At 42.3% G+C, this 20,308-nt stretch overlaps 4 protein-coding genes across 6 annotated transcripts in view; 1 reads left to right on the forward strand and 3 right to left on the reverse strand.

Moving 5' to 3' along the window:
- Positions 1 to 5,895, reverse strand: part of LOC144475024 (fibrillin-1) — a 43,125-nt gene extending 37,230 nt beyond the window's left edge. For both annotated transcript variants that reach the window (XM_078190531.1, XM_078190530.1), the window contains exons 1-2: positions 5,529 to 5,895; positions 2,518 to 2,938 (exon numbers count right to left, since the gene is read on the reverse strand). In XM_078190531.1, the coding sequence (XP_078046657.1) occupies positions 2,518 to 2,660 (143 nt within the window). In that variant the 5' untranslated portion in view covers positions 2,661 to 2,938; positions 5,529 to 5,895. The remainder of the gene's footprint in view (positions 1 to 2,517; positions 2,939 to 5,528) is intronic.
- Positions 5,896 to 11,319: 5,424 nt separating this feature from the next.
- Positions 11,320 to 16,925, reverse strand: LOC144475130 (androglobin). Its single transcript, XM_078190709.1, has 10 exons — positions 16,802 to 16,925; positions 16,646 to 16,746; positions 16,454 to 16,547; positions 15,679 to 15,900; positions 15,507 to 15,614; positions 15,042 to 15,382; positions 13,190 to 14,943; positions 12,538 to 13,086; positions 11,997 to 12,354; positions 11,320 to 11,916 (listed from the first exon to the last, which is right to left on the reverse strand). Exons 1-10 carry the CDS (start codon positions 16,923 to 16,925, stop codon positions 11,320 to 11,322), a joined length of 4,248 nt encoding a protein of 1,415 aa, XP_078046835.1.
- An 802-nt stretch (positions 16,926 to 17,727) lies between these two features.
- LOC144475168 (uncharacterized) lies at positions 17,728 to 18,856 on the forward strand. Its single transcript, XM_078190772.1, has 4 exons — positions 17,728 to 17,867; positions 18,025 to 18,109; positions 18,190 to 18,581; positions 18,664 to 18,856. The coding sequence occupies exons 1-4, from the start codon at positions 17,779 to 17,781 to the stop codon at positions 18,839 to 18,841; spliced, it is 744 nt and encodes a 247-aa protein (XP_078046898.1). The 5' UTR covers positions 17,728 to 17,778; the 3' UTR covers positions 18,842 to 18,856.
- A 154-nt stretch (positions 18,857 to 19,010) lies between these two features.
- LOC144475169 (rhodanese domain-containing protein CG4456) lies at positions 19,011 to 20,001 on the reverse strand. 2 transcript variants are annotated; one of them, XM_078190773.1, is made up of 4 exons: positions 19,793 to 20,001; positions 19,493 to 19,696; positions 19,252 to 19,414; positions 19,011 to 19,158 (listed from the first exon to the last, which is right to left on the reverse strand). In XM_078190773.1, exons 1-4 carry the CDS (start codon positions 19,944 to 19,946, stop codon positions 19,104 to 19,106), a joined length of 576 nt encoding a protein of 191 aa, XP_078046899.1. In that variant the 5' UTR covers positions 19,947 to 20,001; the 3' UTR covers positions 19,011 to 19,103. The 2 variants fall into 2 exon arrangements, with proteins under 2 accessions (XP_078046899.1, XP_078046900.1); XM_078190774.1 differs by having other exon boundaries at positions 19,493 to 19,715; positions 19,793 to 19,889.
- Between the last annotated feature and the right edge of the window lie 307 nt (positions 20,002 to 20,308).

The raw sequence follows: 20,308 nt of genomic DNA on the forward strand, positions 1-20,308 counted from the left end.
AAACATCATCCCTAACACAACAGTAAAAACGGTCCACGCGAGTCAATAAAAATCCAAAAATTCAAAAAACGTTCTAATAATCAGCCATCAACTTGGAACGACTGCTCCGTTCTTAGACGAGCGTAGGATAACAGTACAATCATGCCCCAATCCCCGCGCATTCCGCCGCGTGTAATTAACCACGATCCGCGATCTAATCCCTGAGGAAAAGCCGGCTCTCGATCGTTCGAGCGGCGATCGTGTCTGTTTCGCGAGCGTGCACGCTTCGAATTAACCCTAAAACCAACGGATCGGCCATAAATTACACGCGGGAATAATTTATATCCCGAATTATGATCCGGTAATCCGTGTTAGCCGCGCGAGTCGCTTATTACGCGAACTCGTACGCTTCGGGATCCTTTCCACGATCGTAATCTCGCTTATCGATGATCCTAGGACACGGTTCGACGTGTGGCTGCGAATGCAAATGAAACGCGCGGGCTGAGAGAAATGTTGCTTGTTTTCTGGGAATGTCACGTTGCGACTTTGCATTTCTGATGCAATCGTTTGCCGTGTCGATGTTCATTGATTTTGCGAGAATTCTGTTGGGTTAGAAATCTATTATGACATCGGATTGATTGCGATGTCGGTGATACACGGATGATATCTTGTAGCTGGGTTTAATGCGGTGAGGAATTGGTTCTTGTTGTTTATTAATTGAATTTGATGGATTTTAGTCGGATCTGTACGATGGAAACGAATCGAAGCTGCAATAATTAGGAACTGGAAAAAAGATATCCATTTTCTGTAGCTAGATTTGATAAATTTTAAATAAATGTTCTAAATTTATTTTTTAGGCTAAAATATAAAACAGAAATAAATAGAGAGAAAAATCAGAGCTGAGAAGAGAGTCACTTTGATCTTGAGGAACTCTTTAGTACCAATATTCAAAGTGTCAATTACACAATAACAAATAATACTAATTATAACTGTTGACTGATGATATAAATATAAATAATAATATAAACGTGGATTAATAATAAATGTCAACTACACCGCATCGTAAAAATTACAACGTCGATCGCAACCCAGAAAGAAGTCCAAATATTTTATAAATAATTTATTTGAACTCTGTAATATAGATAAATAAATCGGAGGTATATATCACGGTTAACAAACGGCAATTTTTCAGTCGACTGACAACACCATTGGCAATTATCACACCAATAGAATGTCAAGGGATCGTCGCCGCGTGTGAAAGCGCAGCGCGACGATCTTTAACGACGGTTAAAGTAATTAAGTGGCGGGATCGATCGGGCAGATCCACGATCGAATTTCTCACGCGGCGAGCGGCGGGCCGTTTGACAAGTTCCCCAACTTCCAGACGTGGGAATGCCAGTGATAAAGCTGTTTTCGTCTCGTTTCTATTTTTACTCGGCCCTGCGCCGGAGGGCTTGTAGTGAAATCGCTTCGACAAGGAACTTTCTGCTCTAGTTTCTTTTTTCATACGAAGTGACGTAATGGCGCGCGCGCCTTGCCACGGCGTAATGTTTATCACGTGTCCATCGTTTCGCTCCATTCCCTCTGGTACACACCATAGAGGCGACGCGACGCGCGAAAGAATCTCGGGAAAACGAACATCTTCGAGCTTCGGAGTTGCTTCAGTTGTCGCAGTTTAAAAAGTTCGACCATTTGTTGGAAAATTCGAATAATTAGTGATTGTTATAGGTAATTGTAAAATTGTTGATTTTATGATATCAATACTTGCAATATAATTATTTAGAATTGTTAAGAGAGCGACAATAACTAGTCTCGAATTTTTCAACTCTTCGAATCATTAAAATTCTTTTATGGGAAAGTGATTGAATATCTTTGTTTCTTCGAACGCATATCACGCGAATATTTTAATTTATAGTTATACAGATTATAAAGATACTTTTCCGAGTTACTCAATCAATATATACATATGTTACTAGCAACATATATCACAATACCGCGCGTTCAAAATCAGAACAGATGTGTTATCATTACTTTACTTAGTGATCCATAAATACATAATACATAATTATTGTTATTTACCAAAAATTAATAAAATCAATACAGTCTTGCCGGTTTGATAAGGTAACATAGACAATTCATATACATTCTGATAAGGCAATAGAAATAAATCAATCGTTATGTTTGGTAGGTGACAATATGATGCGGCTTAAATAAAAATTTTGATCGTTGAAACTTTAAAGAAACTGGTATAGCATTTGTTCGAATAATCGAGGACCTACGGTACAGAGAATTTTTGCAATTGGTCAAAGATCTCTGACCCACATACGCTGCAAAATTCTCGAAGAAGGATAGCCGTTCGGCCGATCAGCAACAAACGGCGAGGAAGAGAAGTCAGTCGGCGCGGCGCGGCGCGCAGCCTTAGTGATCACCGCTCGGAAATTACTGTCCCGATCGGTTATCATAGATCTGGAAGGGTCTCGCGGCGATCGGCCTACGGCGGTCTCATGGGAATGGGCGATAAGTCGATGGTATACTCACCCGAGAGGTGGTACCGACTGCAAGGTGTTATCCAGATCCTGGCCGGGGCTGGTGGTGTTTCGTTGTCCCGTGGTCGACGCTCCTCGGATAACGAGCAGCAACAGCCACGCACCGGCGAACAACAGACACCCGGACCTCGGCATTTTTCCTACCGATCCCGATCGGTTCCCGCGGATCGTACGACAACAGGCTGCTTCACCACGGTCCAACGGTATCAACGAGCCCCGCGATTATTCGTTAGTCCGTCGCGCGATCGATGACGGCTCGTTGCACGCGCATGATCCCCCGATCGATCCCGGAACGCGAGCACTCCAGAGGGCTCGGGACGATTCAACGACGCTCCGCGATCGCCACCACGATCGCAGCCTCGATCATGGCTCTCGATCCGATGGGCACTCGGTTGTTTCACGATCGCGCAAGCCTGAAACGATTCAGCGTAACTTTTCATCTGATTTTATTGTATGAACATGTTCAAGTCATTCTTAGAACTATTTACGAGGCGATTGAACCGATTTCATGGTTATTTTTATATAAATTGTATAAACGTTCCGTAAATTGTATAATTCTACGAACAAATAATGCTCTCGTTTTATTGGACCATGACGTAAATTATATTCTCAAAAATTCTTGTTGCGTCAATTTTACTTTCTCTTGACAGAAATGAAAAATTAAAAGATTATCCAGTTAGAGGACAATTTATAAGATATGTTTTCTGTTTAAATATTCTATGGCAACCATGGCTAGATTAATTCGACTGTCGAAGCACCGATTTCTCTTTCACGTGATTTTGAACCTACTTCGACAAGTCAACGTACATCCCTTTATCGAATCTTATTTAATTCTTGCTGCAATAGTTAGACAATTTGTTCACAATATTATATAAATAGACGACCTCTCCATGCGAATCGAATTTAAAATAGCTGTTAGGAAGCTTATTAAAAGAATGCTGATATTAAATCGTCGATCCGAGTTCAAAGAGTAGGAAGGCTAACGCAAACAATGCATCATCGGCAACTATGTCCGCAGATGTCAGCAGATCGCGATAATGGAATCGCTCAAGGTTTTTTGGGACCATGTAAAAATCGCGTGCCATGGAAAATTGAATGAATGTATCGATTTCGTAACAGGCGATCTATCGTTTGGTGTCGCGGTCGAGAGCATTTAGCAACCCGTTACGAGTACGTAGCGTTTCATCTTTGATCATTTATTTCGCAAGAGAAACCGAGAATTTCGCCACGTAAACCGAGCGGAGTGACAACCGGGCGATAATTTGTCGCGATTCCGCGCTGACTATGACGCCTTTCCGGAAGCACCAAATTAGTACGATGAGATAGATGGAACTATCTTCTGATATAAATATCCACAATAGCTGTTTCTCTGGCAGCGAGAGAACCGCGAGCGAGCAACTTTACGGTTCGATCAAAATTTTCGAGACCAGCGCTTACGAAACTGAACCCGAAACCCTGACGGAATTGTCAATTAATAATTCCCGATGATGTTTACCGTCGCGATAAATTGATACAAATATGATCACTATTTTCTGCATCCTTCTATAGAAAAAGTATATCTATAATTATTCGATTCATCTATTTCCTTTTAATTAGATTCTTTTCTCATGACTAATGGAAATCGGCGAGAATTATCGAGTGTAAAATTCCTTTCGTTGACCGTAAAATAATTATTTTTCCTTCGCACGTATGGTCACGTTGAATAAGAAAGCAACGATTTATAAAACAACCGACACTGCCAAGGAAGTCGGCGTCTTCAATAATTCCATTAAACCGTCTAAAAACCGTGCATGCACCTCAATCATCGTTGCTAATACGTTAACAGCAACGGCCGAAAAACAATCTAATCGCGAGGAACTTATCGCCAGTCCCTGACACATTTATCAAACCTAAGCAAGCTATCGTGCTCAATATTTCTCATCGGAACGGACGAGTTGCTCCTCCCGCGTGGAAACTTCTCATCCCGAAAACGCCGAAGGACTCCGCGGCCGACGAAAAAGTGTTAGCCGGGGGGACGATCTCGCCTAAGAGATACACGCCTAACCGCTCCCGCTTTCCCTCGTTATCATAACGTAAAAGCGGGCCGAGCAGAGGCTATCATTATGGTTCCATAAAGCCTGGTATGCTCGTGCAGAACGCGGCGCAAAAAGAGATCGGACTTGTTCGCACGTTCTATCAGAAGCGGAGCGGATTTGTGACGCGTACGCGGCCGCCGGTACACGAGAATATCGCGGCGACGGAACGCGACACGAAAACCGTTTATTACGGGTCGCGGCTAATTGCTGCGCCGCGGCGAATCGTTCGCTATGGTCACTTTAACCTTTCCGCGGTTTTATGTTCGCTGCGATAGACAGCGCTTGGCATCCTTTGAATTTTTATTATTCCATTTTTGTAATTCCGTTTGCTGCGAATTTTAATAAATCGGAGACTGTATTCTGAATAATTTATCAAAGTTTTGGATTCAACATATGCTTTTTAATATTTTTAGTAGATCGAAGAAGTTATTTTTACACTTGATTTATTTTAGAGTTCTTGTGAATATTTTTAATAAATTGATGATGATAGAACAAGATATCTGCAGCAATATTTTGAAATTCTCCTGACGTTTTAAATTGATGCTCAATATACGATTTAATAAATTGAAGAAAACAATATTAATTTACTCAGACGTTCGCAGCAATATTTTGAAGTTCTAGTGTTTCAGATTGAAACTGTATCTCTTAATGCGCGAATTAAATAATAGATTGAAGAAGATATAAGATTTTGAAACCTGTCATTAAATATTATTTTTCTTAAAATGAAATTCTATTCTGCCATTGCATCAATATTTATAAATGCCTCTAACGTCCTAGCTTAACAATGTACTTCTTCAAATTTTTCGAACGAATCAACCAGCAGATCTCAGCGCTTCCATCTTTGCTTTAAAAATTCTTTTCCGCGGGAAGTGTTTCTCAAAAAGATTCTCTACTTCTCGCAACACCTCCGCCTAACCGGATAGCATACCTGTCAACGAAACCATCAACATAACTCCACGACGAGCTACCAATAATCCACAGTATCACCAGGAGCACTTAAAATCCCGATCCACCCACGTGTGCCCTCGATCGGGTCGATCGCGGGTTTCCCGTCAACGGGGTCTTTCCACCCCAAGAAAAGACACCGCCCGGACGGTGCCGGAAATGTTCAGACTCGATCGGTTTTGTAACAATTTTCAATTGGCTATTAAGAAATTTCTAATCGGTTTTTAACAAGTTACGATCGATTTTTAAGAAACTATAATCGGTTTCGTGGCGAGCGCGGTTGATAAATCGGAGGTAAGGACGATGTTCCTCGGGGTCACTTGACGCGAGACACGCTGCGGCGACGAGAATCGGAGGAGCAACGAGGGAACGAGCCCCGAAAAGATGCGCCGACGGGACTCGACGCGAGACTGGAGCGGCAAATTGTGGACGAGCGGTTCCGAGAGAGGGCTCATCTGGAGAGAAGAGGCTCTCTTCCCTCGTCTTCGCGTCTCTCCTTCCCCCCACGCGCCCTTTCCCTCCTTTCCCTGCCCGTTTTCTCGCGGCCCCGTCCAGCTGACGACCGAGAACGCGAACAGCGGCCACGGATCGTCCCCAACCCTTCTTTTTCTTCCTCGCTGTCAACAAGATCGGCCTCCGCTCGTAACGCAGCCGAGAAACGGACCCTCTGGCTCTACGATCGCCGCCGCACGACGCAGCGAACATTTTCCTGTCGATCGACGGAGAATCAGCGTCGTGCACAGTCTATTAAATTAACAAACATCGCTGGAATGTGTGCGTCGACTGAAATTTTGTTGCAACAGAATTATTGTTATTATAGTGTACTATTATTATAGTATATTATTATAATCTATACCTCTGGGTATGCGATGTAAGCCCGAAGGAACATGATTTGATAAAATAAAAAACAAATCCATTATCCTTTTTTTATTTATAGAAAATAATTCGAGTTGAAAGAAGTTTTATTTTTCTTAGAGACTAATCACTAGACTGCAAATTTTATGCAAACTCACATTTAATTTTTCTGTGAAACTCCGAAGAAGGGAATGACTAGAAAATACTTCATAATGAACGTAGTTATAATTAATTAATAGTTATAATTAATTTCTGTTAATAGGCGCAGTCGAGCTTTATCAAACGAGGCTGTTGCTTCGATTGGGAAACGCGAACGGCATTGGCCTCTGTGTTCTGGACCAATAAGCGCGTTAAGAAGCCATCACTTCCGCTCGGAACGATTAAAAACATCTATTGTCAGCTGACGGCACTGTCAAGGCGCTACGATATCGCGACGCCTCGAAATAAATGCAGCAATCTCGGCCGCGAAACCGTGTTGCATTTCTTTATCCTTGCGATTCTTGCCTCGTGATTGGTGGACCGAGAATTTTATGAATTTCTGGTAGAAAAGAATAATCGGAAAATAGAAATGTGAAGAGATTGAGAGAATTGTATATATTACGATTATTAAACTAAAATATTTCTATTGCTTAGAATCGACTTGGAAGATTTTTATTTAGAATAATAAATAAATATTATATATATTATACTATATATATAAATATTTAGAAAAATAGAATAATATATTAATTAGAGATAATATGTGATATATATAAAGACTTACACAAAAATCCTCGACTAGACATCGTTGTCGATGAATCGACAATTTTCTTTGTCAGAATCGTTCCGTTATTTTGTTCCATTAAAAATGGTTCTCGATGAATGACCCTGTTGGTGGTAAGCGACGTCGTATGCGGGTGGTGACGATCACAATGCAACAGAATGTCTATTCTTAAGTAAAACTCCGCCTCGAAATTTCTAAAAATCATCACGTTCACGCTGTTACAGAATCCTTATAATCCCATGAACAATTAACAATTGAAAATTACCGTCTTGCATCTCCGACGTTTCAAGCAAGTAATAATAAAAAATCATTTATCCCGCAGAAACTCGAACGGCAAAGCGGAAAACGCGACACGGCGCGGTGCACGCGCGACGAAACGGAGAGAAACGTCGACAGATGGCACGGACCTAACGGGGACGCATAAATCGCGCCGGTGCCTTTGTTCCTTTGTTGCTGGTGGGCCGCGAAACCGGCAAAGACCGCCTCGTAAACCGCGATTTTCCGACTCGCGATGACGATGGAAATCGCGCGTCGCGGCTCCGCTCAGGGAATCGGTGAATGATTAACGACGGCCATGCCTCTTTTTCTTTCTGCCTTTTTTTTATTTGCCGACCGTTTACAGAGTTTTACTGCGCCGGCTTTCCTTCGTTTATCGCGGAAGCGTTAAACTAACCGCCATATTTTATGCGCGGTGGCGTTCCGCGACGCGCGTTCACGGCGTTCGAAAATCTGCGCCGGACTTTCATCGATAAAACGACGCGCCGCGAAATCGAGCGGAGACATTGTTCCTCGTTCTTTCCTTTTAGGAATTCTCCTGCTTTAGTTAGCTCGCCGAGATTTAACGCCGGCTCTTTGAGACCTCGGGATCGCGAGAAGCTTCTGTTTCAACGGCTCGCTCTGACCGCGAGCTTGATTTCTGTCGCGAATGCCTGCTGGCAAACGAGCCGTACGAAACAGAGTTCTGCGGATTCTTCCGCGCCGCGAGACCGCTTTGACGAAGAAGATCGCGTGGTCGCTGGCCCTCGGCTGCGTTGGACACGCTAGATATTCTGCGCGGCGCCGTTCTTCCGGTGGACCCCGATTTTAGATCTGCCTGATTTTCTGAAAGACTCTCTGTGCTCTTTGTATTCACTGAATTTAGATCCGTCTGTTTTATATATGTAATAAACGCAATCTGGAAAATAAAACGAATTAATATTAGTTATATATAATAATTCCCTAACAGGGAATTCAAGCTTATTAAAAAATGAATAACCTAATCAATACAGCAAATCGTTATTTACAATTCTACTCCGAGTAACTAAAATAAAATTATATAATCGTGGCGACACGATTTGATCGCTCGACAGCTCGTTTACAACTGTCGACTGTCCCTCGGCACAGCGATTCCATTACAACCCCTATTTTTAGCTATTTCCTAAGGGATTGTCCACATCGTGATAGTTTCTCGGTGACTTGACCAGGATAATCCACTGTAACAATATCAAAACTATCAGTACATGAAATATATAGACGAAAAGATTCCTTATTTTCATTTGCATTTCATTTATTCAAACTTGATACAGCACCCTATTATTAAACCCTTGCACTACGATTCTTTTCACATTGCGTTGATCAGCACTTATTTATCCTTAATAATTTTAATAAAAGGACCAGACAGTTTTTGTTCCTTTTATCATCTTTATGTGCTGTTCTTTCCAAGCTTTGATAACAGAAGAATTTATTTTTATTTCGATGTAGAAGAAATTAATAATATTAATTCTTATTATTATGGATTTAAAATAGATCTAAGTTAATAATTAAATGTAAAACATTAAAATTAAATAATTTGGCGGCTTAATATTCTTATTAGAGGAACCTAATTAAAAAAATATTATCAATTTAATCTTTAAAATTATAAAAATTAATTTAAAACAATAGTTTAACCGCTGAAGCTGACACTAAATTAACCACTATTTATTATAAATTTCTAATTCAAATTTACATTTAATTTATTAATTATAATTTTTACTATATTTATAACAAACTTTTTAAGTAATATCACTTATCTAATAAATATTTTTTAAAAAATTCAACAATCAATTTTAAATCCATAATTAGATCTTGCATGGAATCTGTATCACAAGTCTAACTCGTTATAATAATGCAAGAGGTTAAATGGCAAGAATCGCTGTAAAAATCGCCGTAGTACAGCAAATCACGAGCTCTCCCGACCCTGATCAAGATCCACGGTATATCGTCGAACAAAATACGACGAAATCTCAATCAATCCCTGCTCCCCACGGATAAATCCTATTCAGCACCGACACTCGCTTACAAGCCCGTGCCCGGTCGAGTGCGTCGTCGGACACGTTCCCGCGCGTGTACGTGCACGCGGTGGATCACGGTAGCAGAGATATTGGCTAGGTAAATTGCCACCGGTAGTCCGTAAAGGCCGGCGTGCCACCCTGATCGTAATTCGTCCCGCGAAGGACGAGACCGGCTAACAAACACGATCGACAGTGATTACCAGTCGGCTGCCAGCCGGGCGGCCCGCTGCCGCTGCCGGTCTCGCCGTCGTCGGTTGCACGGACGTTGCAACCTGCAACGCGAACGCCGGTGCACCTGTAATCAACGCACGCACACACACGGAAACGCTGCCACCTTCGTACGCCCGGAAAAAACGACGCGACGAGATTCCTCGAGTCCCGAGACCGCGGCGCTTGTAACATTTCAACCAGAACACTGCTGTAATTATCATAATATTCTGTTATTACAACGTCAACGTTATTGGCTCGCGTTACAACGATTCGGCTGCTTCGAGGGTTGTTACTGCTTGCTCATTTTTCTACTGATAATTTCTCATTTTCATGCCGTTTTCCGCGTCAGTTTTATTCTATGTTCTTGAAAGAAATATTTTAAGATTACTCGTATTCTAATTAAATTACGAACAATTTTGTACTTTTAATTAAATACCAACTGCGAATCGGTTTACTTGACAAAGTATTATGACTATAATTTACAATCCAGAAGAATGGCACATGTAACCATCAATCTTTCCTTGCACTATACAAGTTTACACAAATAATTTCACAGTAACCGGAATACTTAGCATTTCCAAACACAGGTAAAGCACAGGTGGAACAGTGTTTCGCAGAACCATGTTCCGCAGAGCAGAATCCTGGAAGATAAATGGATCGGCCGCTCGTTAATCCTCGAATCGTTGCCTAACAGATTGAAATTTCCGATTTAATTAGAAATCGTGCGACGTGGGATTATTAAACGGCGGATCGGCTTGGTCGCGAGGGTAAAATACCACTCGGCTCCCGAGCAGAGTACCTGTTCTCCCGCTTAACCTAGACCTCTTCCCCGGCCTCTGGCCGTGGTTTCGTAATAATCTCGCCGAGGGTCCGGGGACTGGTCCCGGATGAAAAATGAACGGAACGGATCGGCGTGCTTTTCTTTTCGTTCGCGGAGGCTAGAGAAGCGTCGTTAAAAGGTGTCCCGTCGTCGTGTGCCATAACTACCGGGGCTGGTGGGATGCAAATGAACAGCGAACGTTCTGTTCGAGATAGCGCCGGTTTGAAAAATCGATTCCGGTTGGTAGCTCGCGAATCACCGATTATTGCGGTACGCGATCAGCGGCGTCGATGTGGAGCAATTTAGAAACCGCCGTGGTCCCGGCGACCTTCCAGAATCAACGCAATCGATATCCCGGCACGTGGACATTTATCACGTCGCCGGATCGGCTTGTTATTCGACCACGAATTAATGTGCTCGACGGTTCCGCGAGCTTTCTGCTAAATCACGCTTTTCTGCTGCATGCGAGAGCTTAACAAAATTTGATTGGATAACGAACGAGGTCCTGATTCCGTTTTTACTGCGATCTTCTTTCGGATGAACAATGGACGTCCGAGTAGTTTCAGTGTTAAAAGCACACATTTGTTAACAGTACTTCATACAAAGATAATAAAAATATTAGATAAATTTTATAGCGTCTTTCGTTCAAAGAAACTCGCATCAGTCGCTGCCAATCCTCGATAAGTTTAGTATCGAGATAGCTTAGTTTACACCTAGTAGTTACACAATTATTTTATTTCCACCTACGAATTAAAAATTAAATATGTACACTCAACTGTCTCTTAAAGTATTCATTTATACTGCGGATTTTTAAATGTCAAGCTTTCTTAGACTTCGAACTCCTGGTCTTCATGCTCTTCCTGCTACCCTTACCGCTCTCGGACTGCATGCTAGCGATATAAGACTTCCGCAACTCGTAAGCCTCCTCCACGATAGTCCTCCTCGTGGACAACTGACCTTGGTGTTCCTGGAAAAGCATCCGATACCGTTCCTTCCTGTTTTTAATCAGTCCGCTCAACTCTTCGATAGAGTAATTATAGTCTTCTTGGGCGTAAATGATGTGCGCCAATCGAGTGTTCCTCAGGATCTCCTCGTCGTAGATCGTCTTCAACCACGGTACATCCTCCTCGTCCTCTTTGACCTCGTAGTCGGACAGTTTCAGCAGAGGAAGCTTGCGAAACGAACGAGGAGGCTCCAACGATCGTGATTCTAACATGGACAACGGAACGTCCGGGCAACATTCCTTCAACGGCCTCCTTCTGGTGTCCATTTCGGAGGCCTCTGGCTTGATCTCGTACTTCTTTCGGAACTCTTCCCGTAGCAGCTTGCCACGCGCCATGCTGTCCGGATTCTCCGCAAACCAGGCCTCCTTCATCTTAGCAATCTTCTCTTCCTTCGATTTGTCCTCCGCTATCTGTGGAACCGAGGAGGGTCGTGTAAAACCTACAAGGGTGCTCAATGGAAATCGTTCAACCAATCGCTGCGAAAGGGCACCTCGAAACCGCTCCCGGAATCGGTGACCACCTGGAGGATCCAATATGGCTTCTCTGGCGGCTGGCCAATTTCGCTGGCGATTCTGGATGTCCTCCTGAACCTGGATGACTCGGACTTCGACGGCTTGCTTAAACTGACGGTGGATGCCTTTGGTCTAACGGTGGAGCCAGCACGCCTAGATTTCACCTGTGTCACAATGGCCCACTCCGATTTGCTGAGGGGCCAGCTTTCGTCGAGAGCAAAAGCCTCCACGTAATAAGTCTGCGGAACCAACGTCCTCGCGCTGAGTCCGCCCCCGTTGACATCCGACTTCTGGCGATCTTTCACGTCGCCACTCCCATCTCCGGTCACAACTTGGCTGCGTAGATGAACATTATTTAAACAGCAACTCGAACAAAAGATATTTCATCTTTGTATATAAATATAATATATAATTATTAATTCGATACTCATAGAAAAATAAATCATTTTCGAATAATGAATAAAATTTTGTTATCGTCGCCATTCGAGATTGTTATTTAGATATTTAGATATTTATTACTTTGCTTGGTTGTCGTTGGCGTTGTTGTCGGAAAGTCTGTGCTGTCCGGAAGAGTCGACATTCAAGTGCATGGTGCTGGGTTCCACCGACAGACCCAGGTAAGTAAAAGGCAGGATGACCACTGATATTCCGTATATCTCGGACAGTGTATCCTCGTCGAGGTCCATCACTCTCAAGTGGACCTTCACCTTGTCGTAGGACGTGATCAATCGGAAGGACACCACGGTAGGTTGGGTGACCCGAGCGATCCACTTCGCGATGCAACCCTTGTTGTTGGGTATGTAGTAGTTGGTCAGCTCTTGGGTGACCAGCTGAGAAGCTTGCAGATTGCTGGACCAATTATTGTTCACGGTGTAAAAAATAGGCTCCGTTTTCTTGGTGACCATGAGCAGGCACCAGGGCACGTCTTTCGTTGGCTGATCGTCGGTCCAGCCGTAGGCGAACACCGTGTACCCTAAGCTGTTGTGCTCGTAACGAGACGGCACCACGTTGTTCACCACTCGCAACATCTCCCGCTTGGTGTCGTTGTTGAAGACGCGCACGCAGTACCTGCGAAGTTCGGCGAAATGTTTATCCAAATGAAAATATCGAACAACGAATAAACGATAAAAAGAATACTTTTTATAAAATAATAATGCTCAACTCCGAATACCTGGGCAAGTTAACGAACAGGTCGACGCTCGCGAACACGGTTTCTTGGACGCGTGCGTTCACCAGAAGCCTGACGATCGGTGTCCATTGACCCGGCTTCAGGCCCGACAATGTTCCGGTCAGCTCTTGCTTCTGTATCGTGAACTCGAAGTCCTTGGAGGAGGGATATATGTCCCGGAGTCTATCGAAGTGCTTCAGAATGCACCTGAACAGACAGCTGGCCAACGACTCCCTCTTGTTGTAATTGAACAGCTCCACCACCTTTAACAAATTCTCCATGACTTCCTGGTGTTCCTCGTGCTTGGGATTGTGGATCCGCTTGTACTTCCTGATCACGATCCTCCTGAAGAAGGACTGGATAATGGACGCGAAGTAGTCATTGTTCAGGGTATTGTTCTCGATCGAGGGTCCGGCGAGGTGTCTGGTTCTCTCGATCGAGGTTCTAGGAGTGCTGCTGTCTCTCATGGCTTTCAACGCTAGAGAGAACGGATTCACTTGTTGGCCGATCAAAGGGTCCAAGTAAAGTATCTTGAGCGCTCTCAAGATGCCTGGCACCTCGTCCTTCGGCATGAGCTCTTTGATCAGCCTGGCCTTCTCGCTGAGGAAGCACACGTGTATGAGGTAATGAAAGATCTTGATCCTCTTCTTATGGCTAGGCCCGGGCGGCATGAAGCTCTTGTAGTACAACTTCATCGCCTCCGGAAACCTCTCGGTGCCGAATGACTGGTACGCGTTGCTGACGCAGTTGCTGATGTGCTTTACTTTCTGTTCGATCGTGTCCGACTCTGTAGTCATCAGCTCGTACATCTTCCAGCGGTCGCCCACGTGGAAGATCGTGTCCGAGGAGATCGTCGTAAAGCAGTTAGCCTCGGAGCCGCAGTAAACTCGCAGCAAGTGTCTTCCCGATTCCAGTTCCATCACAGTCGCCTTGGTGCCAGCCGTCGGAAGATGAACCAGGTCGTTGCCGTACTTCTGTCTGTGGAACCAGCTGTGTCTCTCGATGATCAGATAGTCCCTGTTCGCTGTGGATTGCGCGAATCCTGGCACCGGCGGAGGATCGACGCTGTTCTCTCTGGAATTAGTCGGAGGGGGCTGAGACTCCCCTGGCATTTGGAACGTGGCGAAACTTATCAGGAAGAACTTGATCTCTGTGGAGTCGGTGAAGATGTACAACGGCTCGTTCCTGCTTCTTGACAAACCCCGGGGCCACTGATACGCGTCTACGAACTTAGTGTCTCCCGACATTGCCGGCTCTGGAGAAGCTCCTCTGCTCCCAGTTTTGCCGCTCTTCTTCGATTCCGATTTCTGAGTCTTTCCTTCGATTCCTTGAAACCGATCCGAGATTCTGGCGGTGTACTCGAAATAGTCCAGCTTGTAGAAGAAGTGGACGTCCCTGATGTACGGCTCCAGCTTGTTGAAGTCCGCCCAGAAGCTGATGTCCGGCAGGCTCATCGCGACTTCTTCGACCTTCCCTGGCGACTTCTTAGACGATTCCTTCTGGCTCTTCGACTCCTTCGACTTGTCGCGACGGTTCTTCTTCTCGGACTTCTCTGATGCTGGTATGTCTTCTTGATTCGTCTCTTCGGCTTTCATCAGTGTGTATTTGCTGACCACGCTCTCGTCGAATTCTTTCAGAGGACTGACGATCTTCAAGGAACGGATCGGGACGAAGTACTCGACTGGATCGATTATTCCCATCTCGATCGCCCACTTCAGCCAGCGAAACAGCTTCCATCTTGCCAGAGGAGGCTTCACCTGCGCCATTTTTTAATGATTTAATTTATTTGTTGAATATAAGAGAAGTTGTTCATTCATATGTCAATAATAAAAATACTAAAATGAAGAGGTCGTACGTCTTTGGGATCCAAGGGGACGTCGCGAGACTGCGCTATGTAGATGAAATGGCTCCAGCAAGGCGACAATCCCGGCACAGTTCCCGAAGCAAGTGTCTTCATATCGTCCAATCCGAGGAACAAGGTAACCGGTTCGGGCTTCTCTAAGACTACAGGCTTCTGTTCACCTTTAGACTTTTTCGACCGCTCGGTATCTTTCGATTTCTTCGATCGACCGGTCTCCTTGGACTTCTTCGACTCGGCAGCGTCATTCTGCGAGTCTTCCGTATCCTTGGATTTCTTCGACTTCGACGTTGCCTTGGATTTCTTCCCTTCGCTTGGCTCCACCGGGTCCAAAATCACTGTTCGCAAACGATTAAAATTAGGGGTGTTTCCCCAAAATATGTATACACTGTTCAACGTAGATCCTTTGGAATTAAATACTAATTATACGTAAATAAAAATTGTCTACGACGCGAGACCAACCCTCCTCGGTTTCAGCTTTCCATTCGAAGTGGTCCGCGTATTTCCTGAGAAAATCCCATTTGTCCTGCGGAGACAGGTAACCGATCTCTAATCGCAGGCAAATCCAGCCTGTGGACGAAAAGGAACGTTGTCTTCCTCTCCAGAAATTGCTGATAATTGCGTCTTACTTTACCAGTCAAACAATGAACCGGATGGAAATCGACGATCTCGCGGCCGTCGGACCACGACACAGAGCACAGCTTTAACAAAGCCTTGGAGAGTAGCAGCGGCCATAATTCGTGGTCGTTCGAAGTGCGAGGTAAGACCGGTACTCCATTAGAATTCACTGGTATCATGTCGTCCACGATGATGTAGCGCCATGATCCCAAAAAGAATAGTCGCACCACGTATTTTCCTTTCGATTGCAATTTTTCAATATTAATGGACCAGATCGTCGACGTTCCGATCAATGGTAACAATTACTTAACAGAGAAAGGATAAGAATTATTGCGCACCGTTCGGATTCACGGTGGGGCGATGATTCGCCCCTTTGCCCGCTTTGTTCATTGAATACACATGCATCCAGCCACGCCAAGATTGGTACCGCCCATTCCAAATGAAACTGTCGTTCGCGCCACTTATTTCCAATCCATCTCGGCCGCAATACTGAAGATTTATTAGCGCGGAAATAACCCAACGTGCGAACTGAAAAGTTGTTTTTAATTGAGCCGCGGCACGATCGGACACGGGCCTATTTTAATCATTATATTTGGCACGATTGTTCTACGTCGATCGTTAATTAGATTGTGCGTTTTCCATGCGCGGGCAAGTTTCGAATAATGAATGGGCATCGTTAGAATATTTAATAATTAATTATAATTATACGTCGAACGCACTCGTCCCCGCCTTTTATGCGAACGGAATTAGAACAAATGCTCATTCGCTGGCGATGAATTATTTCATTTTACTGAAATCTGGACGTACTTCGCTGCGCAATATGTGGCCATTGTTCGTGATTAGGTCCGGGTACTCTGAAGTGGCAACGAACACTGTCAACGGTTCCTAGATTTATTATTATAATTAATTGTAGCTTTCCTAGATTTTTAATAAAAATGTTTGAAAATATTTCAAACCGTAATTTATGCGTAAAGTATACGTACAGTTAGATTCTTCAAATTCTTCGCCCTTATCCATTCGGAGGGTTCCAATGATGGAGGCAAATCGACAGGCCGCGTGTCCATAAATAACCCATCCGTGCCATCTGTAATTAATATTACATATGGACTTTGAACTAGATTTAATTAATTGCTTATTACTTTTCGGACTGGACCAGTTTTCTTTATTTAACGCCGCGTCTGACCATTCCGGCCATAATGCAGAATCTTTTGCAATGGGTGAGTTAAATTCGGATTCTGCAACTTTTTTAGATTTCAGAGACATATCTGAAGTTCTCTTCGAATGATAAAGTACGGCAGCCACTTATTATATCATAAAATCAGTTTTAAATATAGAGAATTATAGACAGTCCAAGTATTTCATTAAAATAGAATGAAATGAAAAAAATATATATATAGTAGAATTTCATAATTATATAGGCTATATGCATAAATTATCGAGCTCCTGGATTAAAAACGTATAGAAAAATATTGATGTTATATTACCAGACAATTATCCAATCGGATTGTTCCTCCAATTTCTTTGAAGCAATATTTATTTAGTTTATTTATTATTATTAAGATAAATGATTACCGTTAGCACCATAAGATATGTAATATGCGACATTGGCCATTGCGGCAAAATACTCAAACTGGTAGATAAAATTACCGACAAGGTAACATTTGGTAAAAAATATTGGTGGACGTTAATTTGGTTAATAGTTTCAACATTTTGCCACTACGGTCAGTGGCGCTATTTTTATGTTTTATCTCATGGTAAAAATGGCAGGTCAAGTTACTAAAAGTTCATCAGTCCACCGTCGACAGCGCTAGGAAAAAAACGAGGCTTGTAAAGAAAGACCATACAATAGCTTGCGCCACCATTGTTTTTCAGAGCGTCTATCCACACAGGGTTCTCGTTAGTTTATTGTTAAGTTTCTGTTTTAACAAAGTTTGTTTCTTCTTGCTTTGTTGTTAACATTTAATTGGTGTATTTTTATTTCATGCATGCCTCTTCGCAGACATATACATTTAAAACACGCGCGCCTCCATCGGAACATATTCTCCATTGAAACCAGGTAGCGTTATTGTAGCTTCAAATTCCAACCTTAAAAATTAGTAAATAAAAAACAAAGTTGATGATGGACGCACGACGACGTGACAGAGAACAAATTGGGTTATGTGGCGTTGACAGAATTTGGGGTAAATCGCCAACCCGGATCGAAGAGTACGTATTAATTACAGCTTTTTCTAATTTTCATAATTTCGAATTTCAATTTATTTGATTCTATACTAGAGGGCAAAAGTCTCTCAGGAAAAGTATATATTCAATCGTAAGATGTTTATTGTCTATTCGTGTCATAACGAACTGGTATTTAATACAGCTCTGACGAGGATGAAGAACTTAACAGGCATAAGGATAGTATTATCACAAAGGATAGAAAAAGAAAACACGAGATGAAAAAGAAGGTACCATAATATACTTCTCTGATCTATGTTTTGTTAGATAGTATATTTTTGGAAATTCTAACAGTGTTTTTCATTTTTAGAAAAGCAAGAAGATGAAGAAGGAAAAGAAGTCTAAAAAGGAGAAGAAGAAGAAGAAACGTAAAAAGAGCAAAAAGAAGTCAGACACTAGTTCTGATAGTGAATCAGAGGGACTAGAATGGGTGGAAAAAAATGGTTCTCATGACAAAGCCAAAGTCAGAAGAGGATCTAGTTCTGATGATAGCGGTGATGAAGGCATATTAGGTCCAGTTCAAAAGCCACATGTAACATTGTCAGCTAAAGACTTTGGTAAAGCTCTTTTGCCTGGAGAAGGTGCGGCTATGGCAGCGTATGTTGCAGAAGGGAAACGTATACCTAGAAGAGGAGAAATTGGCTTAACATCTGAAGAAATTGCTTCATATGAATCTGTTGGTTATGTCATGAGTGGTAGCAGGTAATCTATACTGTTATATTTTATGAGAATTCTACAACAAAATTGAAATCGGATTTCTAACACCATCATTTTTTTTACACAGACATCGGAGAATGGAAGCAGTTCGTATTCGTAAAGAGAACCAGATTTATTCTGCTGATGAAAAACGTGCATTGGCTATGTTCAGTAAAGAAGAGAGACAAAAACGGGAGAATCTTATTTTGGGACAATTTAGGGAAATGGTTAATCAGAAATTAGCACAGGAGCAGAAAAATAAATAAGATAATTATTTTGTGTAACAGATAAGTGATTGTCTACGTTTTACATTACAGAGTGGGACTAAAGAATGAGTGATGAAATGTCTGTATATGTACAATTGTATGTATGCTAGCTCTTATGTATATGTGTATATATTAAATAAGGAGACATAACTCTATTAACTAATCAAGATCGATATAAACGATTTTTATTTTGAGTATTAATAACAATTTATTGCTGAATAGATTTCACTAGATAAAGAATTATGAGTATATGGACAAGGATCTATCCTTTTGTATTACTTTCCCAATCTGTCCATCCACCAATGTAGTTATATGCGCTGGAACGTGAATATATTTAGTTAGTGAATTCTAAAGTATGTAAAATACAGTTTACCATATGAAACTAATTTTTATTAACAAAGTTTTAATACTTTTGGAATCCAAGCTTTTGAATCTCCTCTTGTACCATAGCACTCCTTTTACCAGATCTACAACTTAATATAATCTTTGTATTTTTCGTAGGCTTTTCTTTGTCAAATTTATTTCTAAAGTCTTTGTCAGACAAGTTAAGTAGAGTATTAGATACATCTCCCACTGGAATAATGCGACACAGTAATTAATATTTAATGACAAACATTAGAATAATATTATAATGAATATAAATAACTGTACTTGGTATATGAATACTTCCTGGTAATTTCCCAGTTTCATCAATCTCATTTTGTTCCCTGACATCAATAATCAGTACACTATCATTTTTTTGAGCTTCTATAACATCTTTATAATGTACAATAAGGTCTTTTACATCACCTTCTGCCATAGTTGTGGTATTAGACTTTGAAATTGTTGACGTTGAAAAATGCAAAGTTAATTGGCCTAGAAAGCACAAGACGGACTTAAATAAACCTTGCTATCTATAGACAGTATTTAACAATTACAAGAGTTTACAGTTAATAATGTACTGCTGATTACCGTCAATGACAGATTTATGTAATGTGCATTTATCGTATAGTTGTGGTTTTTGCAGGATACGGGAGTTGGAATAAAACGATGTGGGAGGGTATAACAATCTGCAAAACTGACGCGTTTTGCTACATGTCATCATTAATTTACAAGTGGTAGACATGTTTCTGGTTTGTACAGAAAACTACCGACAACAAATATCACGCTGACGTGCTACCGGAGCTACTGAACATTCAAATGCAGTTTATCCTACACATGAGAAAATGATTTAAGGTTTGAAACTTAAGGCATGTTCGAAACGAATACTTTGCAAGTGTTGTTCAGTAATGAGTCCTATTCCCGCACGTTTCCAGGCCGCAGCTCGATCCATTAGAGAGGATAGATATAAAACTTTTTTTGGTAGTCAGCTAATCAGAGCCAAAGAAATTTCTATGTCGACCCCTCGCTAGTGGATCAGGCTACGGCCTGTAGACGTGCAGAATTATGATTCCATGACTGTAGAGTAATGGAACTTGTGCATGAACA

This window comes from Augochlora pura, chromosome 9 (genome assembly GCF_028453695.1).
Source record: "Augochlora pura isolate Apur16 chromosome 9, APUR_v2.2.1, whole genome shotgun sequence".
NCBI lineage: Eukaryota > Metazoa > Arthropoda > Insecta > Hymenoptera > Halictidae > Augochlora > Augochlora pura.

Excerpts from the sequence above, each read along its gene's own strand:
- LOC144475130 (XM_078190709.1), bottom strand. The coding sequence starts at position 16,925 with ATGTCTCTGAAATCTAAAAAAGTTGCAGAATCCGAATTTAACTCACCC. Across the intron at positions 16,747-16,801 it reads AAACTGGTCCAGTCCGAAAA|ATGGCACGGATGGGTTATTT; the intron begins GTAATAAGCAAT and ends TATTAATTACAG. Across the intron at positions 12,355-12,537 it reads GCCAACGACAACCAAGCAAA|CCAAGTTGTGACCGGAGATG; the intron begins GTAATAAATATC and ends TCATCTACGCAG.
- LOC144475169 (XM_078190773.1), bottom strand. The coding sequence starts at position 19,946 with ATGTCTACCACTTGTAAATTAATGATGACATGTAGCAAAACGCGTCAG. Across the intron at positions 19,697-19,792 it reads ACATAAATCTGTCATTGACG|GCCAATTAACTTTGCATTTT; the intron begins GTAATCAGCAGT and ends TGTGCTTTCTAG. Across the intron at positions 19,159-19,251 it reads CAAAAGCTTGGATTCCAAAA|CGCATATAACTACATTGGTG; the intron begins GTATTAAAACTT and ends TTCACGTTCCAG.
- LOC144475168 (XM_078190772.1), top strand. The coding sequence starts at position 17,779 with ATGATGGACGCACGACGACGTGACAGAGAACAAATTGGGTTATGTGGC. Across the intron at positions 17,868-18,024 it reads TCGCCAACCCGGATCGAAGA|CTCTGACGAGGATGAAGAAC; the intron begins GTACGTATTAAT and ends TATTTAATACAG. Across the intron at positions 18,110-18,189 it reads AACACGAGATGAAAAAGAAG|AAAAGCAAGAAGATGAAGAA; the intron begins GTACCATAATAT and ends TTTCATTTTTAG.